General features: G+C 36.2%; 1 protein-coding gene across 2 annotated transcripts in view; it reads left to right on the forward strand.

The window, feature by feature from the left end:
* LOC136806681 (dynein axonemal heavy chain 6-like) overlaps positions 1-23,078 on the forward strand; it is a 93,509-nt gene that overhangs the window by 27,678 nt on the left and 42,753 nt on the right. For both annotated transcript variants that reach the window (XM_067063265.1, XM_067063266.1), the window contains 17 exons: positions 412-511; positions 1,421-1,504; positions 2,321-2,548; positions 5,340-5,441; positions 5,889-6,008; positions 6,411-6,558; positions 7,467-7,573; positions 8,089-8,139; positions 8,257-8,388; positions 8,789-8,862; positions 9,134-9,231; positions 10,039-10,202; positions 15,433-15,564; positions 15,913-15,992; positions 16,888-16,968; positions 20,317-20,467; positions 21,017-21,070. In XM_067063265.1, the coding sequence (XP_066919366.1) occupies positions 412-511; positions 1,421-1,504; positions 2,321-2,548; positions 5,340-5,441; positions 5,889-6,008; positions 6,411-6,558; positions 7,467-7,573; positions 8,089-8,139; positions 8,257-8,388; positions 8,789-8,862; positions 9,134-9,231; positions 10,039-10,202; positions 15,433-15,564; positions 15,913-15,992; positions 16,888-16,968; positions 20,317-20,467; positions 21,017-21,070 (1,906 nt within the window). The remainder of the gene's footprint in view (positions 1-411; positions 512-1,420; positions 1,505-2,320; positions 2,549-5,339; positions 5,442-5,888; positions 6,009-6,410; positions 6,559-7,466; positions 7,574-8,088; positions 8,140-8,256; positions 8,389-8,788; positions 8,863-9,133; positions 9,232-10,038; positions 10,203-15,432; positions 15,565-15,912; positions 15,993-16,887; positions 16,969-20,316; positions 20,468-21,016; positions 21,071-23,078) is intronic.

The raw sequence follows: 23,078 nt of genomic DNA on the forward strand, positions 1-23,078 counted from the left end.
TTCTAGATTCTATTCCCATGGTTTTTGTTTTCCAAACATGTATAATTGATTTTAAGGTTTTTAACTGGTTTCTGAAGAAAAGAGTAGTTGCAGAGCTTCTTAATTGCGGACAGGCTAGCCGGATTCCAAAAACGGAACTTTTTTTCCTTACGAAAACGTACATAAATATGGTAATATTTACTCTTTATCTTTGATTCTTTCTACAGAGATTAGATCGACACAAAATTTTACACTTGGTCGTCAGAGGTTGATATTTTCTTTTAAAACTCGGCTCAGGGTATAAACAACCGGTTCAGATCGTCACTTTCGCCACACTCCTTTAGCGCAGAGTGTGTTATCCTGTAGAACAGATAGATGATCTGTTACGAGACTAGACTTGATTTGTAGCCCTTGCTTTCTTCTTTTTTTAAGATGTGGTATGGTATATTACGATCCACAAGATCTTGGTTGGAGACCTTACGTCAAGTCGTGGATGCAAAGAATCGGTAACAAGTATAAAGAAGAAACACAGGTAAATGCTACATGTGATAACAGATATCTTACAATATCGGTCAAAATATATTGAAAATTTTGGTCAATTCTTCGTTTTTAGCAATTTAATGTTCGGGCGAGAAAGTGGCTTTTGTTAGACTTAATCGAATATTTCAATTTGGGTGGAGTTTATAAACTTCCAGGCCATATTCTGAGCCCTATTGGACCGTTCTTGGACCCTCAGATCCTAAGCTCTTAAGTGTTAAGTCTCATGTTAAAACTCAGAGTTAAAACTCTACCCTTCCAACCTAAGTTAGAGCGCTTTCGAATCGATTGTGGATATAAGATTTCGTGGGAAATCCTTTTTTCTCAAATATTATGGCCAGTATTGTATATAAAACATCAGTTAACGCTACTCTGTCTTTCTCAAGCCACGGAAATTGAAGCGAATTATAATACTATCTCTACTGAGTACACACAGTAGACCATAGTTTGGTAACATCACAATGTTCAATCAGAAAAAAAAAATGACATGGTGAGAGACTGGTCCAGATTGATCGAATGGCCGGAAAGGAACTGTGGGTGGTCTACTTATGAAGATGGTGCATTATTTTGCTCGAGCCAAGGATGGAGTAACGTCTAGTGTTTTATATAAGATATCTGTGCATATGATTGTTTCACAATAACATCTTAGCATTCAATGTAGGCCCTTAATTGATATTGTGTGTTAACTGGATCATCTACTCCGGATAATATATCATCACTGATGCTCAATATTTCTTCTTGAAGCTTCTTCTCAGTTTTTCGTACTATATTGTGAGTTTCCATTTTAGGTTATGTATTAAAATTTAAAATGAATGTATACGTTTTTAGCTCAAATCGAAAAATAAAAAAATTGATAAATTGGCCGTTTGTTACTTTTATCGTTTTAAAATTTTTCCAATAATAGGAATACGTCATCAATTTGTTTGAGCAATATGTTGATGGTGGATTGAAGTTTGTTGCCAAAAAGTGCACACAAGCCATACCACAGGTAAATAAATTACGCGTGTTTCTTTACTTCTAGTCCGAAAAATGATTTTGAGAAGAGATCAATAGTCGAGTGGTCAGAGCGGCAACGTCGAAAACTAAGGGCCTTCCGGTTCGAATCCCCGCTCCTTCCAATATTCCGTTCAGTTCATAGATATCCGTGGCCGTGGACCCCGTGAAATCAATCGAAAGACTATCTCAAAGTCCTAGATTACTAAGCTATCCACGTAAAATATCGACTCCATGACAAATGGATGTTCTGGATTCATAATCAGTGTATTGATTGATAAAATCTTTAATTTCTCGTTTCTTTAATCTGTGAAATACGCTATTCGACGGAACAGATACTGCTAACTAAACGCTAACATGAAATTTATTTTAATTCCGTCAAACTTGAAATAAACAAAAGGTAATAAATATCATACTAATGAAGATAGGGAGCCTATCACCATGCTACTCTAGCACCCTGTCTGGAATTGTTTGCAATTCGAACACACTCCATTGCGGTGGAAGTCTGTGATCAATCCGCTGACCTTTATATATCCCTGGGCCAAGTTACTCAATGCCGGCCAAGCACAATAATATGATCACAGTTTTTTTTAAATTGGTACCCGCGAGGAGAGCGCTAGATCTAGTTTCGCTGGTACACTAACATCATTAGTGCCGTTTGTCGTTAGGCTAAGTTTCAAACACTACATTGGCTTCTTTGCGGGTACCAACTCTCAAAAAAACTTCGATCAAAGATGGCGGATATAGCTTGGTCCAGGGATATATAAAAGTCAGTGAATCAATCGGTCAAAGGAAATTTTACTTACATTAGGTTGACATCAGTAAAGTAACAACGCTTTGCGCTTTACTGGAGACTCTGGTCTTTCAAAAAGATGGCCCACCAGACAACAAGTTGGATCCATTGAAGTTGCATCCATTCTTGGCAATTGTGTTCGCTTTCTCTTACGTATGGTCCATTGGTGGCAATTTAACTGAGAACTGTTTGGATGCGTTCGATTCTTTCATTCGAGAAATGTTTCAAGATAATACAGATATACGGGTAAGTTGTTTTCAATTAACAGTATCATCAATGCATACATGTTTTTTTTATAAGAACATCCAAAAAATTTGAAGCTTTCGGATTTTTTTTAACTTTTTGAGTTTTAAGAGCCATTTTTTTTAAAAACCTTCAGAATAAAGAGAGTCTGATTCCTCACCCTCTTAGATTTTGATGAAATTTTGACCAAATGATCTATCACACAAGAAAATAAGACTCTGAAAATTTCACCTTGATATCTCAAGTAGTTTTGAAGATACAACGTCTCAAAGATGGGCTACTAAGCGAAAATTGACCCCTAAAAATCATGAACTCTGGTGGGGAGCAGATTTTGAAAGCCAATGAATTTTTATTCAAGTACATTAGAAAGCTGATTTACAGTGGATTTCAAGAACTTTTTGTAGGGAATCAGAAAAAATCAAATTGAGTCTGCAAAATTTTCCCCGAAAATCTCTAGCACCTCCTGTAGAGGGCTTCAAACTTTGCGTAATCTGGGTTTGGAAGCACTTTTAGCTGGCTGCTGATGGTCCTTGGGACTTTTTTTGAAGTAAACTTTTGACCTGGAGTGGTTTACTGGTGGGTTTTTGGCCACAAAAATAACATTTTCAGGATTTCCATCTTTGCGTAAACCGTCAAAAATGGCCGAAAAAATTGCTTATTTGGCAGACCTGGAGCAAAATTCAAGATGGCGTATCTTTTTAAGGCAACACCAAATTTTTTTGAAATTTTCAGCAAGGCTTCCTTAGTAGGTCTAGTTTATAGCCTCAAAAAATCTCAATGGGCTTTTGAAGTCTCTTAAAGAATGATCGATGATCGATTGAAAATTTGCTTAACTTCGTTGTTTTCTCCCTCGTAAAATGCTAAATCAGGCCCACTTAAGGGCTCTAACAGGATAATTTTTGTCAAAATATTGGTTGATCTTCTCTAGCCAACTAATCATTGGCATTAGGGGAACAACTGAAAAAGATTTCAGGTCATTTCCATCAACAGATGACATTTTATGACTGTTTCTTTATTTTTAAGTACAGAATATGTAAAAAAATGAGACTGGCATCTGGCCTTTCCTACCATTCCAGAGCCCATATTTCCAGGAAACGCCTCAACCTTTCACAGTTTGGTGAATAATAATCTTAAATATAAGCAGGCTACTTCAACTAAATGGGTTTAACAGTACTTAATTCCTATTCAAAAACTTTTTAGACTCATTCAGAAATCCTACTTTGACAATAATTTGCGCTTTACCGCAAAATTTCTAAGTCCAAGTGTTTTGATTAGCTTTAGACTGTCCAATATTTCTTGTCCAGAAGATTTAAACAGCATTGTTTGCAGTATCTCATAAATTATCACCCAAGTAATGTTGCCTAGTTATTTAAGAATCAACAAGTAAGACTGTTAGTGTACACTATTATAGAGATATTGGACAGTCTAAAAGCTAATCACGACACTTGGACTTAGAAATTTTGCGGTAAAGCGCAAATTATTGTCAAAGTAGGATTTCTGAATGAGTCTAAAAAGTTTTTGAATAGGAATTAAGTACTGTTAAACCCATTTAGTTGAAGTAGCCTGCTTATATTTAAGATTATTATTCACCAAACTGTGAAAGGTTGAGGCGTTTCCTGGAAATATGGGCTCTGGAATGGTAGGAAAGGCCAGATGCCAGTCTCATTTTTTACATATTCTGTACTTAAAAATAAAGAAACAGTCATAAAATGTCATCTGTTGATGGAAATGACCTGAAATCTTTTTCAGTTGTTCCCCTAATGCCAATGATTAGTTGGCTAGAGAAGATCAACCAATATTTTGACAAAAATTATCCTGTTAGAGCCCTTAAGTGGGCCTGATTTAGCATTTTACGAGGGAGGAAAACAACGAAGTTAAGCAAATTTTCAATCGATCATATCTTTAAGAGACTTCAAAAGCCCATTGAGATTTTTTTGAGGCTATAAACTAGACCTACTAAGGAAGCCTTGCTGAAAATTTCAAAAAAATTTGGTGTTGCCTTAAAAAGATACGCCCATCTTGAATTTTGCTCCAGGTCTGCCAAAATAGCAATTTTTTCGGCCATTTTTGACGGTTACGCAAAGACGGAAATCCTGAAAATGTTATTTTTGTGGCCAAAACCCACCAGTAAACCACTCCAGGTCAAAAGTTTACTTCAAAAAAGTCCCAAGGACCATCAGCAGCCAGCTAAAAGTGCTTCCAAACCCAGATTACGCAAAGTTTGAAACCCTCTACAGGAGGTGCTAGAGATTTTCGGGGAAAATTTTGGAGACTCAATTTGATTTTTTTCTGATTCCCTACAAAAAGTTCTTGAAATCCACTGTAAATCAGCTTTCTAATGTACTTGAATAAAAATTCATTGGCTTTCAAAATCTGCTCCCCACCAGAGTTCATGATTTTTAGGGGTCAATTTTGGCTTAGTAGCCTATCTTTGAGACACTGTATCTTCAAAACTACTTGAGATATCAAGGTGAAATTTTCAGGGTCTTATTTTCTTGTGTGATAGATCATTTGGTCTAAATTTCAGCAAAATCCAAGAGGGTGAGGTATCACACCCTGAAGACTCTTAAAAAAAATGGCTCTTAAGCCTAAAAATGTTCCTAACATGTTCTTTTAAGTACATTATTTTTGTACTTTTAAGTGCGCAATGATTAGGATTTTCAGTGTTTCCAGTGCATATTATTTTTGCACTTTAACTGCGCAATGATCAGGGTTTTCAGTGCATTATTTTTGCACTTTTTAGCATTTTCATGGTTGTTTTTTTTTAACCTTTTTTACATTTTTATGTTTAAAGCTTCCAGCATCAGGCGATGTTTTTGGATACTTTGTTGACATTGATTCAAGGAGATTTGAGCCATGGGAGAAAATCATTCCAGCTTTCAAATACGACCTTGAGGTAAATGAAATCGTTTGGTTCCTTACTTTTTGTTGTTTTAGAACATCCAAAACTTTTGAAGCCTTCTAATGTTCTCAACTTTCACCTTTTTATGTAACGTGTATACGATAAGTATCGTGATATCCTCGTCAAAGGTATGAGATGCGCATCAGTATATCTTCTATATGTAGATTTCCAGAGCAGTTAAAATTGTTCTTAATTTCACCAATGTGAGAGTTATTTTGTGCAAATTTATAAGACATTTTGTATTTTAGAGTCCACAAAGCCGTAAAATGTTCTTCTTATGTTGTCCTTGATATCTTGGCCATCGAAGCCTTATATAGTTTGTTCTTATAAAAAAAAGTGTTATTTGAATGAGCAATTCCACCCACCAAGATACTGAAGAAACTTTTTTAAGGGAAAGTTCTTTTGTATAAAGTTTTGCCCGATCCTTATTTCCTTTCTCAGGTCCCATATTTCGATTTGTTGGTACCTACCACAGACACAGTTCGTTTTGGATATCTGATGGAGAAATTATTGGCCATTGATCGTTCTGTTTTATACACTGGTACAACCGGTGTCGGAAAGGTAAGATTCATTCAAAGCTGGCACATGACGTTCTTTCAACGTTCAAAATACATTACCGAGTTTATGTAGGTGTGTTTTTCTGCGACGGAGACTGTAAGGTTCTAATTTCAGTAGATCCTGACCAACTGAGGACGACGGTAAATCAGCACTTTTACCCTCCTCGATTTTGCAGGTCAAAACTGCGGTTTATTCTAAATCGCTTCAGTCATTCTACCGTCTTGTGCAAAAAAAAAGTGCAAATACATAACTCGCTATTGTTGACGTTAGAATGGACACTGTTTTTTCTTCTCGGATATCTTTGAATGGCGACTTGAAAGATTTTATTTGGCTATTGGCAAATGTTTCGAGTCGTAGTATACTGTCACATGAAATGGTATTATAAAACATTCCATTTTTTCATAGTCTGTCATTGCGAAGGGTATGTTAAATGACATCGCAGAGAAAGCGGATTATGTTCCAGCTTTCGTCAACTTTTCTGCACAAACCAGTAGTATTCGTACTCAAGAAATGATTGAATCCAAACTCGAAAAGAAACGAAAAAATATTCTAGGTAAGGAATTTTTAAGTGTGAAACTATTTTCATGCTAAATTGTCTTATTGGCCCAGTGTTGGGCCTTTTTTACTGCCGTCCGGGGTCCTGTATGTCCCTTTTTGAAGAAATAGCTCTCTGTCAATTAAAGTTCATTTTGAAAGAAACGGCGCCTTCTGGTACGAAGTGTAAAGCATTACGAACAAACATTCAACTATATGCTATCTGGTTGGGCTTTCATGTCGATTCAGCTTCTTGCTCTATTTTTTTAACTACACGATTGATAAGAACACGAATAAAATGTTTGTATCTTATGATTCTTTTTGAGATATAGAATGATAGGTGTTTCTTAAGAGTTCCAATATAAAGGAGTTGTTCTCTAGCAAGCCACCCTTTAAGAACTAGATTTTATTACATTTACATCGTTAAGAATTTTGGTTAATTCCTCGCTTTTAGCAATTTCAAGTTCGGGCGAGAAAGTCGCTTTTGGGCTATTTGTTAAATTTAATCGAATATTTCAATTTCGGAGGCGTTTATAGACTTCCAGGCTATTTTGTCAGCCCTATTGGACCATTCTTGAACTTTTGAATCTTCAGATCTTAAGTCTATTTTTAAAACTTAGAGTTAAAACTCAGAGCTAAAACTCTACTCTTCCAACATACATATGTTTAAGCGCTTCCAAATCGATTTCGTGGGAATTTCCCTTTTTCTCAAATATTATGACTTTCATCGTACCTACTAGGTTATCCAACTTATCTATACAAGATTCATTCGCGCTATCGTCGGGTTTTTAGACTCAAGGAAATATATTTGTGCTCGAGCTTTAATCTCTTTATGTAGTGAATATATCAAATTATCATTATTGTTGCAAAGAGTAAAAGGCTAAGCCTGCTGAATGATACTTTAACGATTCTCTTTTTGGTTTTCAGGTGCACCTCCAGGGAAGAAGATCATATTATTTGTGGATGATTTGAACATGCCAAAACTTGATACGTATGGATCACAACCACCCATTGAATTATTACGACAGTACCAGGTAAGATTTCCAATCTTCTTCGTGTTCCTATTTGTTCATTTACAGGGAAATAAATTGAATGAAAAAGTGCTTAAGAAAATTCGAAAAAAAATTGAGCGAAATATCGAGACATGCATGCAATTGTAAGTTAGTTATTTATTTCTCGATATTTCTTCAAGTTTTTCCGGCTTATTCGAAAGAAGAAATATAGCTGAGAGTCCTCAAAAGGCTTACTCAAATTAGGTCCGGCAAAAATATTTACTGCCTTATGACTTGTGCTACAGCTAAAATTGCTATGGGAGAAAAGTGCGCTAAAGAAATCGAAATTTCACCACGGATATTGTTACAGAACTACAGAGCTACGGAATGTTAACCCATGATTCTTATGATACTGTACCCTGCTTTTTCTTGGATTTGTCATGATAAGACTGTAATGGGGTACTAAATCATAAAATAAATACGATGGGATTTGTTCATTACTCTCTTAAGATTATTAATACACTCAGCAACATTGATCTCCTTTTTTACTTTTGTAGGACTTTGGTGGTTTTTATGATCGAGAAAAATTGTTTTGGAAGGAGTTGCAGGTTTGTTAATCTCATTTAATTTTATATTTCTAAGTAAACATGTAAAAGTTGCCACTGATAGTTTAACTGTAAACTCAATATTATTCTTGATCTTAATCCATTTCACTTTGTAATTAGGATGTGACAATCTGTGCAGCTTGTGCACCACCGGGTGGTGGGCGTAACCCAGTAACGCCCCGATTTATCCGCCACTTCAGTATGTTTTCTATCCCAGCATCATCTGAACAAACATTGAAGCATATTTTCAAGGTATGTTTCATTGAATTCATTGTCTTATAAATTATAACTAGGTGAATCTAATAATTTCCGGTAATAGATAAAACTGTTCAACTGATAAACTCAACAACGGGTTATAAAAAAATTGAAAATGAAGCAGCATTGAGATTCCCTATTTTACAAGTCAATAATAGATCATTGTTGATTTTTTTTCAATTATTTTAAAAGAAAAAATTGCAATCTCTTTGGTAAACCAACGGTTGGAAACTTCAGATTTGTGGACTTAAAGTCTTTCTAAAATTCACTGCAAAAATGAAATTCAAAAATCATCCTTCTGAGTTCTGTTTCTCCCCTTGTTTCCCTTTTCAATTGTGTGTTACTAATATCTAAATATTACACCAAGTCAAAAAGATTGATTCTTCTTACCTTTTAGTCAATATTGAAAGGATTTCTGCTCGACTTCCCAGCAGCCGTCAAGGAAAGTGCCGAATCCATTGTATCAGCCAGGTTTGAAAAAAATTAAAAGTTCTTTTCAAAATATCAGAAGTACTCTAAAAAGAAATTGAATTGGACATGCCAGCCCTGCCAGTTGTTCCCAAAATCCATTGAATTCTCGGCTCTGTTGGATGTCTTCGGAGCTTGAAAAAATGGACCTGACCAGCCAAGCCCTTGTACCCATTTTCGCGTGATTGACCTTCTCCCCTCGATATACAATAATAATCAGACATCATAAAATCATTATTTTAAAAAGCTTCCGTAAAATATTCTCTTTTTTCAGTGTTGAGATATATAGTCGAATGAGTACTGATCTCTTACCTACACCAGCTAAATCACATTACATATTCAATCTCCGTGATTTGTCAAAGTGTGTGCAAGGTAAGAAAATTTCATTACAATGTTATGCAACGTTCGGGAATGATCTGGAACGCTCTAGAACCTTCAATGAGCGTTCATGGACATTCCAAACAGTTCCATTTCATTTGCTTGTGATGATACATATTCGATGGCCAAGTGGTCAAAGGCGTCAGCGTTTCAAACTAGGGATTCACGGTTCGAATCCCCGCTCCTTCCAATGTTCCGTTCAGTTCATAGATAGCCGAGCCGGCTGGCCTTGGATCCTGTGAAAACAATCGAATAGCTGCCTAAAAATCCTAGATTACTGGGCTATCCACGTGAAATATCGATTCTATCTATTTATCTAAAATCATTGACAAAACCTATGGCACAAAGCCCAAAAACGAGTTCTCTCCCCCTCCCCCCCCCCCCAAAAAAAAAAAAAAATGTCGGAGGGGGCTAAAGACCGACCAAGCAATATTCTTTTCCTAGCAACATTGTTTGGAGGGGAGAGGGATGTTATTGCCGTGTATCTAAATTTGACCGCCGGAAATGTGTCATAATATATTGGTAACGATTGTACATTCTCACTTTTCTTTATATCGCTATTTGAATGATCAAGTTAAATCTAGCGTTTTTGTTTCACCGAATCGTCAAAAAATGAAATCTAAATATCTATTCATGATATTCATGACGTAATGTTTTCTACGGAGATACCCCGGTTTTAGCCAGTAGTGGCAAATTTTAAACTAGACAAAAGATGTATAAAATTTGCCACTACTGGCAAAAACCGGGGTCTTTACGTAGAAAACATTACGTCATGAATATCATGAATTCCTTTCTTTCTAGGTGTTTTACAAGCTGATCCAGGTGTGATCCGTGAGAAGGAGCAAATCTTCCGTTTGTTTTGTCACGAATCACAACGTGTCTTTCACGACCGTCTCATCAACAACGAAGATAAAACATATTTCAATGAAATGATGGCTGAAATGGCGCAAAAATATTTCGCTACTGTAAGTGATGTCTTTTTTTAGCTGTGTTTTGGTTGTTAAGATGACTAGTTGTAAAGTCCAACAAACGAACTGGATATCTGAAAAAATAACGGCTTGTAAAACTAACAGCTGATTTTTGCACTTTGATGTAAAATGGTAATATTTTAAAATCTGATGAAGCCCGATTTTCAAAAAATAATTTTTTTGGGCAAACTACGGCCAAAAAGTCCCTAAAAATGGGGTTTTCTGTGAAATTGGTTCATTAGTTTTTTCTAATTCTTTGAACAAAGATAGAAGACAAGGTTCTCTAAAAAGTGGCTCTAACCGTTTTTTCTGGAAAATTTTTTTTGGCCGTAAAAATTGGTTTTTCTTATTTGGAGAAATTCCCTTTTGCCATATTTAGGGAAAATTCTTCTCAAGATCGGCTTGGTATTTTTTTCTTATTTTATGTATAGTGATATAAAATGGTAATATTTAATTTCTGATGGAACCCGATTTTCGAAAAAACAATTTTTTGGGCAAATTTGGGCCAAAAAGTGCCCAACATGGGTTTTTTTGGACTTTTGGGAAAATCTCCTTTTATGGTCAATAGGAAAACCACGCTAAAAATAATGTTTATTCACCCCAGTATCTACGACTTTAACTATACTTCACGGGTCGATATTAATTTGAGCTGTGGTACTCACGGTAATCTATTCAAGCTGCTCACTACACTTTTTTACTCTCTTGCTATTTGTCTTATTTTTATCTGATTCTCATCATCAGGTAGGTCCATTCAGCATGTTGCTTGTTCCGCTGTAAAAGAAACAGTGGAGTCTTATTCCGGGAGTTATGGGATCTTACCTTTCACCCTTTCCCTGCCGATGTCGGCATATGCCGACATGAGCATTTTTTTTTTTTTTTTTTTTTTATTGAAACAAAAAACACGTGTACACTACGAACATATATTACAAAACATTACTTAAACATAAAATATAGTCCCTCCCCCCGCTAGGAACTAACGTTATATCGCCAGAGGTACTAGACTATGTAAAAAATAAATAAAGAAAGAAAAAATCTTGGAGAAGGAAGCTACAATTGTTAGGTAAAAGCCTAAAATAAGAATAGATTTATTTAGATTTGAAGTCAAACTTTCATCCCCATATAATAAAAGCCGACAGAAAAAAGGAGGGTTAAGCGGCGGATGAAAAATAATGCCTAGGGTCTGAAGTTTGTCGAACAAAGATTGTCTTGCATGGGAATATATAGAGCAGTGCAGAAGAAAGTGCTGAGTGTTTTCAACAGAGTTAGTTCGGCAACCACAGAAAGGGTCTAAAGTGTCGCGGAAGCCATGTCTAAATTTATGCTCGTTGAGATGGCTGAAACCGACCCGAAGTCGATTAAGAAAGATCACTCCTTGAATGTCAGGAACATCAAAAACATGAGATTGCTTGGGTCTCAAAAATTCATAGATTGCTTTTTTGAAAGTTTTAATTGAAGGTAGATCTCGTATATTACCTCCCAGAACATTCCACTGAGATATACAGTACGGAAAAAAGTGTTACGGAAACGCTCAGTTCGTATATTAAGAGGATAAATAGGATTTCTTGTTCTAAGGCCACCTGGTGCTGTAAGTCTTACTGGCAGGTAGTTATGTAAATACGAAGGGGCTAAATTGTTAATAATTCCATAGAAGAATGTCATTCTTCTAGCAAAGCGCCTGTCAGCAAGACTTTCAAGACCAAGTTCTGAATATAGTTTTTCTTGAGACGTTCCACGAAAACAGCCTGTTATAGCTAAACAGGCATTATATTGAATAGATTCAAGCTTCTGCACAAAGGTAGCATTTCCCGGACGGTCATATACGATATCACCATAATCAAGATGAGGCCTAATGAAAGATTTATAAATGGTTAGTAGAGATCTCCTAGGCACATGCTTGCGAAGTCGGTTAATAAGACCAATTCCTTTATTGGCCTTTTTTATCTTCTCGTCTAGATGGCGATCAAAAGAAAGTTTTGAATCTAAGATTAGACCAAGATGTTTCTGGTACTCACTGGTCGCGATATTAGAATTATTAAAGGAGATTACTGGAGCATTAGGAGGAGTGAGTCTACAGGTAAAATAGACTTCAGTGGCTTGCTTAGATGGGTCAGGGTTAAAAGACATCTTCCATCGATGAGCCCAGTCAGTTATCCTGGAGAGATCTCTGTTAAGTACATCAAGGCTCAAGAGTTGATCAATCACAAGAGAGAATAAAGAGGTATCGTAAACAAAGATCTTCGGTTTTGACTCAAGGTTTTTTGGAAGATCATTAATATAAATTAAGAAGAACAATGGACCAAGAATCGAGCCTTGAGGTACCCCAGCATTGATTCGCTTCCACTCAGATGTTTTTCCATTTAACACAACTCTCTGATGCCTATCGCCTGCGAATTAAGGAAAGCAACGGTCCAGTCACCCCATAAGATTTGAGTTTAAAGAGTAAGCCATCGTGCCACACCCGATCGAATGCCTTTGAAATATCTAAAAACACCCCTCTGGTATCTAGAGAAGGATCTTTGTCAAACCCTGTATAAATATCATGCGTTATGGATAACAACTGAGAAATGCAGGAATCCCCCTCCCGAAAACCAGACTGACAAGGAGAAAATAAGTTATTGTTTTCAAAATACCTGTAAAGTGTATCGTAAAATACACTTTTCATATATTTTTCCAAACACAGGAAGAAGAGACACTGGTCTGTAGTTTTTGGCTATGCTCCTGTCTTTCTTTTTATAGACAGGAACCACGTTACCTTTCTTCCACTGTGATGGGAAGATGCCAGAGTTGATAGAAAGATTGAATATGCTAAGCAAAGGTTTTACTAGAGACTTACCACAGATTCTGACCATACGAGTAGAAATATTATCCCACCCATGGGCCTTGTTAACATTCAAAGAATTAATAATAGACTCGTTTTTTCTTCTTCAAATACAAGATTATCCAGTCTAGAGTTAGTAAGAAATTGTTCAGGTGGCAAAACACTACCAGTATCGATAAGTGAGCATTGGTTTGAGAAAAAAGAGTTAAAAATATCGGCCTTCTCAGAAACATCACTTACAAGGACGTTTCTTTCATTTCGAATAGGTGGAATTTTCGGGGTTTTACGTACGTTCAGAAACTGCTTCAGCGTAGACCAGTATTTCTTACTTCCTATGTTTGGATCATTTAAAGAGTTGCCAAGACGAGAAAAATAACTATCCTTGGCAGTCTTGATGGCCAATCTGCACCTGTCAACCATGTCATCAAGTGTCTGACCATCTAAAGGATTTCCCCATTTTCTCCAACGACGGTATATCTTAGCCTTATCCAAAAGCATCTGCTTAATCTCAGGAGTCATCCATAACGCATCTTTGTCTCTGATGGTGACAATTTTATTTGGAACAAAATTAGAAATAATATTAAGTATATATTCAGAGAGTAGGGCAACACGATCTTCTACGTTGAGTCCCAAAAAGGAGGTTTCCCAATCAATGGCATTCAGGGCAAGCACGATTCCCCTCTCATCAGCACGAGAAAAGTCCCAAATCTTGCGTTTATAAGCTGGAGGGAATATAGTTCGAAAGGTTAGTTTTACGAAGGGTATCTGGTGGTGGCAACGTGGATTGAGTGAAGGTAAAACCCGGAATCTAAATAGGAGTCCGCGAAGATGAAAAAATAAGATCAATGCAAGAAGGAGAACACCCAGGACGAAGATGAGTCGGCTCATCAATTAGTTGATGTAACCCATATTGTGAAGCTAACTCGCTAATGTCCCTCTCTTGAGATTTGTAATGTCGCCAGTCCACCAAACTGAGTTTCTTGCGTTAAAGTCACCGAGGAAAATAGCTAAAGTAGGAGAAACATCATAAATTTTTCTGATAGTTTCCTCCAATTTTTGTTTAAATGCAGAAAATTCTTCTGCATTTTGACTAGGAGTTCGGTAGAGAAGACAAAGAAGAAGTTTTTTCGAACCAGAATTAACCTCACAAACAAGGCACTCGTTAAGAGAAGACAACTCAGGCCTTCTCTCAACAGAAAGACCCCTTCTATAATAAAGACAAACACCACCTATTTTTGAGTTAGATGGGTGATCAAATCTGAGCAACTCATAATTTTCTATCTTCAACCTCGAGTCATCGCTCTCGATAGAGGAATCAAGAAACGACTCACCAACACAGAAGATGTCAAACTTATGAGCATTCAGAAAGGCAGTAATTTGAGCAATCTTTGAAAATTTATCAACCCAAACGCTGTTTAGATTCCAATGAGAAATTGATAAGGTGTTATCTTTCTCTCTCGGCCCCGGGTTGGACTCGATATCTCCCGCATGAGCATTTTCGATTTCCTTGCCATTGTCGGGATTTGCCGACATGCGAAGTTTCGACCTATTTGCCAAAAATTTATCATTTTTTACAAAATTTCTGTATTAGGTGGTTTGAAATGAAAAAAATGAATAGTTACAAACTTTTCTATGTTGAAAAATAACTATTCTACATTGTTAACCGGTTACTTTTTCGAAGCGGGCTACACGGCTTTTTGCGCAATGCAATTGGTTCTTTTCGCATGACGACGGGTCTACACTGGCCAGAGTTGCCCGTCGTTAGGAAAATTCATTGTGACGTCACTTTTTCAAAGGAAATTTACAATGCGTTGACATCATTTAAAAAAAAAAAATTTTAGAAATCTTTAAAAATGTAAACCTTCACTAGAATTTTGTGACGTCACTTTAAATAGACAATCATTTCTCTCATTTTTTGTTTCTGACGTCAGAAATTATAACAATTTTTTATCTCTTTTCTCTCGTTTTTTCGCTTTATTTCGCCATTTTTCCTAGATAAAGCGCTAAAATGAATCGAAGCTGAAGGAAACGGTTAACAAATACAATAATGACCGGTTAGTGAGGGCTATTGCCCTCGGTCAACGCAACAACCTCGCAAGCTCGGTCGTTACTTGACTTCGGGCAATATTTCTCAGTACAGCCCTCACTAACCGGTCATTATTGTATTAATGTTCAACTCAAAATTATAGTCCTTGGCCAATACTTCATATATTATTCAGAAAATGAAGTCAAAATCGCTACTTTTTGCCCATGTCGGCATATGCCGACATCGGCAAATAGGTCGAACCTTCTTTTTTTCCGTGGCAAATAGGTCGAACCTTAAAAAATACGAACGGCAGTTAAAGGGTTATAACCCTTAACGTTAAAACGACGTTAAATCTAAAAACCTCTATTCCTTTTACTTTCTAGACACTGAGTGTTGAAGCGTTGGAAAACAAACCAATTATTTTCGGTGATTTTATGAAGATGGGTGCAGATGCTGACGATCGCCTTTATGAAGATCTTACCGACCTCAATAAACTTAAAAATATACTAAACGATGTAAGGACGATGCCTTTTGTTAATCATTGTTATTATCAGAATACAGTAGAGTCTTTATAACTCGATTACGTACTGGGATTTAAGGAAATTTCGAGATATGGAGTAAGGTTTATGAGGCATCGTTTACTGAAAGAACTAGGAAACTTGCTCGAGTTATGGAGACAGTCGAGTTATAGAGGTTGGATTTAAAGAGACTCCAATGTATACTTGAGATCGAAGAAAAACCAAGCACTATTTGGTTTGCAAACAAACTACAAAAAAAAAAAAAAAAAAAAATGGCGGAGATCCAGCCAGAGTTTATTGGTATTTGTAAAAGAAAACATTTATCGATTATTCTTTTCGCTTTAGTATTTAGATGATTACAATATGTCATCTTCAAAAGAAATGAAGTTGGTCTTCTTCTTGGATGCTATCAAACACGTTTCAAGGTAAGAATTAAGGTCGCTTATACCGTAGGTTGGTCTAATGTCGACATCCCTCTACTAATTTCGTAACCCTTCTTTAGAGATAAGGAATAATAGGAAGGTCGGAATCACTGATATACAAATGATTTATTCCTCTCTGATCGCTAAGCAAAGAATTTTTTTTCAATCAGTGATTCCGACCTTTCCATAATGCCTATCTCTAAAGAAGGGTGTCGAAATTAGAAGAGGGATGCCGATATGAGACCAACTTACGGTGCAGTTCGGCAAATTGCATAGAAACGCAGCGCTGCAAAATTCTGCAATTTTTGGTTTGACGGATTTGTTAACGAGGGAGGGGTTAAAAAAAATCTTCAAATTTCAACAAACGGGTAATTGGCGGGCGTTGGAAACTGTACCTCTAAGTAACCCCAGAAAAACGTAATTGTAGACTAAAACCAGGTTCTTCAAGGCAAAATATGTGACTCTTTTCGCACCTGAGAGTATTTTCAAAAATGATAAACGGAAGAGGGTCCTAATAATGTCCGAGGTTACCTCTCAGAGTAAGATTTACTAGCATCCCCACTTTTTTAAACGTTTTGTTTTTAATTGATTGATAATTTTAATTTTATTTTTATTTTTTCAAACTTTTAATTGATTTTTGAGTGATATCGTTTGCCTACTCAGCATTTTCAATTCATTCATTTTAATTCAAGCTTTTTCACATTGGATTGAGACAGATGTGGAGCAGGATTGGTCAGAAAGATGAAAATAAAACCTTTTTTTTGTTTGTATCAGCATAGTATAACAATAGGCAGGCACTGTCCTGATATGAAATGTGTGTCCTGATATGAAACGGGAACACTTGTGTAAAAATAAAGCCTTTAACTACTCATCCCTTTTTATTATATATCTATTATAGAGTAGCACGTATGGTTCGTCAACCGCGTGGAAATGCTTTATTGGTTGGTGTTGGTGGTACTGGTAAACAGAGTTTGACAAGGTTTGTTTTTCCAATCATTCTTAACGTTTACAGTTGGCTCTCTCTAATTCGATCTTCACGGGACCAAGAATTTTCTTCGAATTACAGAAAGATTTGAATTACAAAAAGTCTTATACTAATCTTATACTAATTTCTAGCTGAGAGGACAAATATTTTAGAAATAATTATAGAAAGATTCGAATAGTAGAGGTTCGAATTAGAGAGAGTTGACTGTATTTGCAGTTGATTTGCTAGAGTCTGACAAGGAGCACATTCAGTCCTAAATACCCATGATTCAAAAGACGGTTGGATTTGACCAAATTGCCGCAGACCCTTTTCTTGAATAAGTATTGGTTTTTATCGAATAAGGGAATGCATTGAATGACGCAGCGTCGTTTATGGGAATTTTTCAATATTATGGAGCATAGAACGTCTAATTAGAGAGACTTTGAACTTCGAAGAAAAAGAAACTGAATTAAAGTATAAGAAAAAACCTTTATTAATTTCGCCTAGCGAAAGTATTGTTTTCAGCGTGTTTCTGCGGCGACGGCGGCGGTTAGGAATTTTTTTCGGGCGTAACGGGAGGAATGAGGGCGTCACATATAGGGCGTCCCAGGATACTTTGTTAAGACAAGGCCCTGTCTATACTTTAACTTGAAATAAGTAATGCTAATTACCTTGGGATTTATGATGAAATGTAACACGGGTCCAAATCTATCGCTATTCCCCAAGCCTTGGGCCAAGCTTCTGACCGCTGAAGTACAAATAGATTTATTATGTGTATGGCTGAAAATGATCCTGTTTTGTATTCATCATTGTCAGATTTTTTACAAACATATCACTATGAGAATTCAATAAAGGATACTAAAAGCACAATTCCTGTGTAAATTTGAACAAGATTGGAGAAATCTTCACAGTGTTATGGCTGAAAATTATCGTTTTTGGACTTTTTGTCGTATAATTTCATCGCGACTGGCGACCGTTCCTTTTGATTTTTCAAACCGACACAGATTTTTTACAAACATATCACTATGAGAATTCAATAAAGGATACTAAAACACAATTCCTGTGTAAATTTGAACAAGATTGGAGAAATCTTCACATTGTTATGGCTGAAAATTATCGTTTTTGGACTTTGTCGTAAAATTTCATCGCGGCTGGCGACCATTCCTTTTGATTTTTCAAACCCGACACAGATTTTTTACAAACATATCACTATGAGAATTCAGTAAAGGATACTAAAACACAATTCCTGTGTAAGTTTGAACAAGATTGAAGAAATTTTCACATTGTTATGGCTGAAAATATCGTTTTTGACTTTGTCGTAATTTTATCGCGGCTGGCGACCGTTACTTTTGATTATTCAAACCCGACACAGATTTTTTACAAAGATATCACTATGGGAATTCAGTAAAGGATACTAAAACACAATTCCTGTGTAAATTTGAACAAGATCGGAGAAATTTTCACAGTGTTATAACTGAAAATGATATTTTTTGGACTTTTGTCGTAATTTCATTGGCTGGGGCGACCGTTCCTTTTGAAGAATTTTCAAACCCGAAATAATATACCACTATTTATTACATACACACTATTGTACCATTTTATTTGGTTTATCCTACTCTCCTCCAAGAATTATCCCAACAGAAAAAATAATGCTTAGCTAAAAGCCGTGGCCTCTAATTAGGCTATTTTTCTCCCCAAAATTTTATCCGGACAATCAAATTAACGGCGCATCATGGCTTCACTATTGGCAAGTGTAGAAAAAAATAAATTTATAAGAACTTGAAGATATTAACTCCTAAATGTTTATCTCCTTTAGCTCCAATTTTGAACTTTAAGTCGAGGATGAGTGGGGGGGGGTGGGGTTGGTTCTTTAGGCAAGAAAGTGCATGTGTAATCACTTAGAGAAGAGCTAAACTTTCAGCTGTTTTTTTTATATTCGTTAAGATTATTTCTCATACTCGCTCTGCAATAGAATTATTACTTTGCTTTCTGATCTGTTCTGATTAGTAGTTTGTGGGCAACGTTCTAAATCAACAAACTCGTCTTTCACATCTTTTAATCTCTTAAGCCGGAGCTTCCTTCTTAATTTCAAATTGTAAAAATTTCATGACTGTTAAATACTTGACTAATTATCCGGGGGGGGGGGCGGTACTAGGGTTGGTGAATGAGGGGTATGTGCGGACGGGACCTCCGAAAACCGACCCTTAGAGAGACCAAATTTTAGTGAAAAAGTGAGACTTAGAGAGACTTTTTCGAAAATTCAAAAATTTCCTACCCTTAGTGAGACTTTTTTGTAATTTTTTCTCTCAAAATCAAAATTTTTTTCTAAAAATCGTGATACCGTCCGCACATACCCAGCACCTATTTTTGCCTAAGTACCCCCCCCCCGGGCTAATTATATTTGTGTAATTAATAAAATAGTTTGATTTAGCGGTTCAAATTTCTGCCATGCTGGAAAAACGGACAAATGATGTCCACTAATTGCACAAGTTTGAGAGAAGACTGTTAAATTTTTGCGAATTCGGCCTATTATATTTTTGTCTCTTCGGGGGAGAGGCTGGGAGAGGCACGAAGAAGAGAACTGCTTATCTCCTTGCAAAAAAACAACAAAATAACAAGATATACACAAATTCAATTAATCGTTTAATCTATATTTGCATTACATGCCTACTACTCAACATACTGAGTAAATATCATAAAAGATGCTAACAAAGTTTTTCCAATCAGCTGAATGATGAAAGAGATTGAAACACTGCGTCAAAACTCGGAACTCTTGTGAACAATATCCCATAACCACAAAACGATGATTGTAGATTGCCATAAAAAATTAAAATAATTATTAAGATCAACATCAACAGTCCATCATGAGTATAAGCTGAATCTTTAACCTTTCTCAGGCAAGAAAAAAGTGAATTCTTATATTTTTTACGCCGTATTTTGACGAGACGTATAGGATTTAGTGATTTCTTTGTTTTTTGAATGGTATATTTTTTGAAAGCTAATGGGAAATTTTAGTTTCTATCTGTTATTTGTAGAAAAACAGGCGGGTCGCTCAAGGCCGCACAACTTTGGTGGGGTGGGAAGGCTTCAAATCCCACTGCACTAAGGAGATCCAATTCTAGCCCTTCGGGCTTACTTCATTGATCAGTCCCAACTTAGGGCTGTTTTTAAGAGTGAAATGCATGCAGGGATTGGATTTGTTTCAAAATAATCACACAGGTGTGTTTGAAAGTATTTTGTTTAAGCACTTTTATTAGCGCATGTACCTCATATTTATCGATATACAGTATTTATAATTATCGATACATATTTTCAAGGCGAAATTTTCGACTTTTCAGTCGTCTTGTTTTTACATTATGATAGGCTTGCATGTCACATGTCAAACTATCGATGTTTTCAAATCGAGTTGACGCGTGGTTACGATTATTCTGCATTCCGTGAAGACTTAAAGAAGCTCTATCACTATGCTGGTGTCAAAGGAGAAAATACTGTTTTCCTGTTTTCTGATACGCAGGTGAATTTCCTTTTTATATACTTCTTTTTTTGTAGAACGTTCCCTTATAAAATTTATTTTAAGAGAACTTTAATTTTGTTCATTTTCTCCATACATAGGGTGTATCTGTGATCCCACCACATCCGTTTCCCCTAACCTCCTTCTCGCAAAATAGAAATGAATGTATACACTTTTTCGACCGTAGTCGCGTGGTCAGGCGCGTGCCACTTTATTATTTAATTATCCCCCTAAACTCGATCCAATCCTTTTTTGACACCTTTTTCCATTGTCTATAGGTGTGAAAAAAAGACGGATGGTTTTAGTGGGATAAAGCGGACAAAAAAATGTCCGTACGGCAATTGGCGGCTACGAGTCCAAAAATGACCATAATGATCAAGTGACCATTTGAGCTAATTCAATTTAATCAAAGAAGGTCTATGAAGTGTATTTTCCAAACGATTGTTTGAGTATTAGGTCAGTATTTCGCTTTAAAAGCCGGATCGACCTATCCTCCCGGTGCTACGACCACTTTTCGAGAAATGCAAATGTCTACGCAATTTTTCTTTTTAGATTGTGGTTGAAGAATTTTTGGAAGACATCAATAACATTTTGAATTCTGGTGAAGTAAGACATTATGTTATTTTTTCAAAATGGATAAAAATCCACTTTGCGCACAGCGTGGCCAATCAATTTTCTTTTTTGCGAAAGATACATTAGTTTCCAGAGTAAAAAAATTAAATTTAATTTTGAGCCAAAATCAAATGACTTGGTACTCGAAAGAAATGTTAAATTGCCGGAATAACCAAAATATAACACGAAAGGTGAATAATTGCTTATATACGTCATTTTTTTAAATCCTCTGACTAGATTTTATAGTAATTATATTGTTTACTAAGCGATACAAATAATTTTTCAGCTTATATAATTTCGGGTGCAAATTATATTATAAAAGTGACCTTACAAATACAAATATATCCTTGTATGTTGTCTTTTTCAAACGCACGAATCTCTACGTGACTCTTTCCATTGTACTGGTTTCCCCGACAGTTCAGACTTTTCCATTTTCTGTGATTTTTCCGACTGCTTATTTCTCTCTGACTGCAGTACCTGTTCCAATTTTCCGGCTGTTCCCTGTTTTCTGGTTTCCTTATTTTTTCCATTCGTTCCAATCTCTTCAATTTTCGTAAGTGTTCCAATTTCCTTGACTGTTTCAATCTCCTCAAGTCCTCCAACTATTCCAGTTTTCCAGACTGTTCCAACTCTATCAATATCAGTTTTTGTTCCAACTGTTCCATTTTCTCCGACTGTTCCAAATGTTTTGATTTCCGAAACCGTTGAAACTATTCCCATTTCTCTAGCTGCACCAACCGGTACTGTCTGTTCTCTCTCTATAATCACCTTGTATGTGATATAAGAACATTTATTTGTCTCGGAGTGAGGAACTGACCTAACACACTCCTGATATTTTAGGTCGAACAACTTTCTTCATCAATCAATGGTTAACAAAAATCACCTTCATCAATGGCGAATCGGTACTGTAAACATTCGAACTGGAAAAGATGATATAAAGCTAGAGAACTGTATTACTGAAATTGCTAAAGCTGACCTTTCTGTATGTGCTTTCCAAGAAGTCCGTCGTCTCAATAGTAGCTCGGTGAAAATTGAACCCAAGATTAAACAATTTAAAAACTATTAAATATGAACTGTACTGGTGTGGCTATTCTATGAAAAGACAGCATGGAGTGGGCAATCAAAATCGATATTGATAAATAGAGGAGTGGCGTAAATTACATGAAAATTTCCCATAAGGGGCTTTTTCGAATAATTTGTTGCTACGCGCCGACGACGACGATTCAACCTCATCCCAAAAACTCTTCTACGCCAACCTAAACAAACAATTCATCTGTGAAAAGACACGAAAAGTAATCTGTCTTGGTGATTTTAATGCTACCTCATCAGCCACCTTATTAATTCTTCCCTTCGTGAAAACACCCTGATCGATGACCTTATAGTAAATAACAATGGTCTTCGCTTTCATGAATTTTTCAACCGTAATCGACTATCTGTTCTGAACACTTGGTTTACCCACAAAAAGTGCCGTCGAATCACCTGGCATTCGCCAGATGGAGTTACCAAGAAAGTATACGATTTCGTATTATGTTGTAGCTGGCTTCGCCAATATGCCAATAACTGTCGTGTGTACAAACAGTTTTGACTTGACTCTGACCCTCGGTTACTATAGCAGACATCTGTACACCAAGCTCAAAAATTGGTCGATACATTTCAAGAAATAGGACACCGAAAAGTATCAAGCTGAACTTGAAGTGTCTACAGGATACGCAAATTTATAACGCATTTCTCGAAAATACCGTACTAAACTGGAACAAATCGATTTACTTCAAAAATATAACTCTATCATCAATGGAATCGTTTATTACGTATATAAAATTCATCTGCAGAAGAATCTATTCCCAAAATTGAGAGATCAAGATTATACCAACCATGGCATAACGATGAGGAATTGAAACGTCTGTACGGATTGAAAGATGAATTAACTTTCGTACAATAGTAAGGGACTATCTACTATTAGAAAGAGGATACGATTACGATCAAAACATCTCAGAAATCAGTA

This window comes from Clytia hemisphaerica, unplaced genomic scaffold (assembly GCF_902728285.1).
Source record: "Clytia hemisphaerica strain Z4C2 unplaced genomic scaffold, Clytia hemisphaerica genome assembly, whole genome shotgun sequence".
In the NCBI taxonomy this organism is placed as follows: domain Eukaryota; kingdom Metazoa; phylum Cnidaria; class Hydrozoa; order Leptothecata; family Clytiidae; genus Clytia; species Clytia hemisphaerica.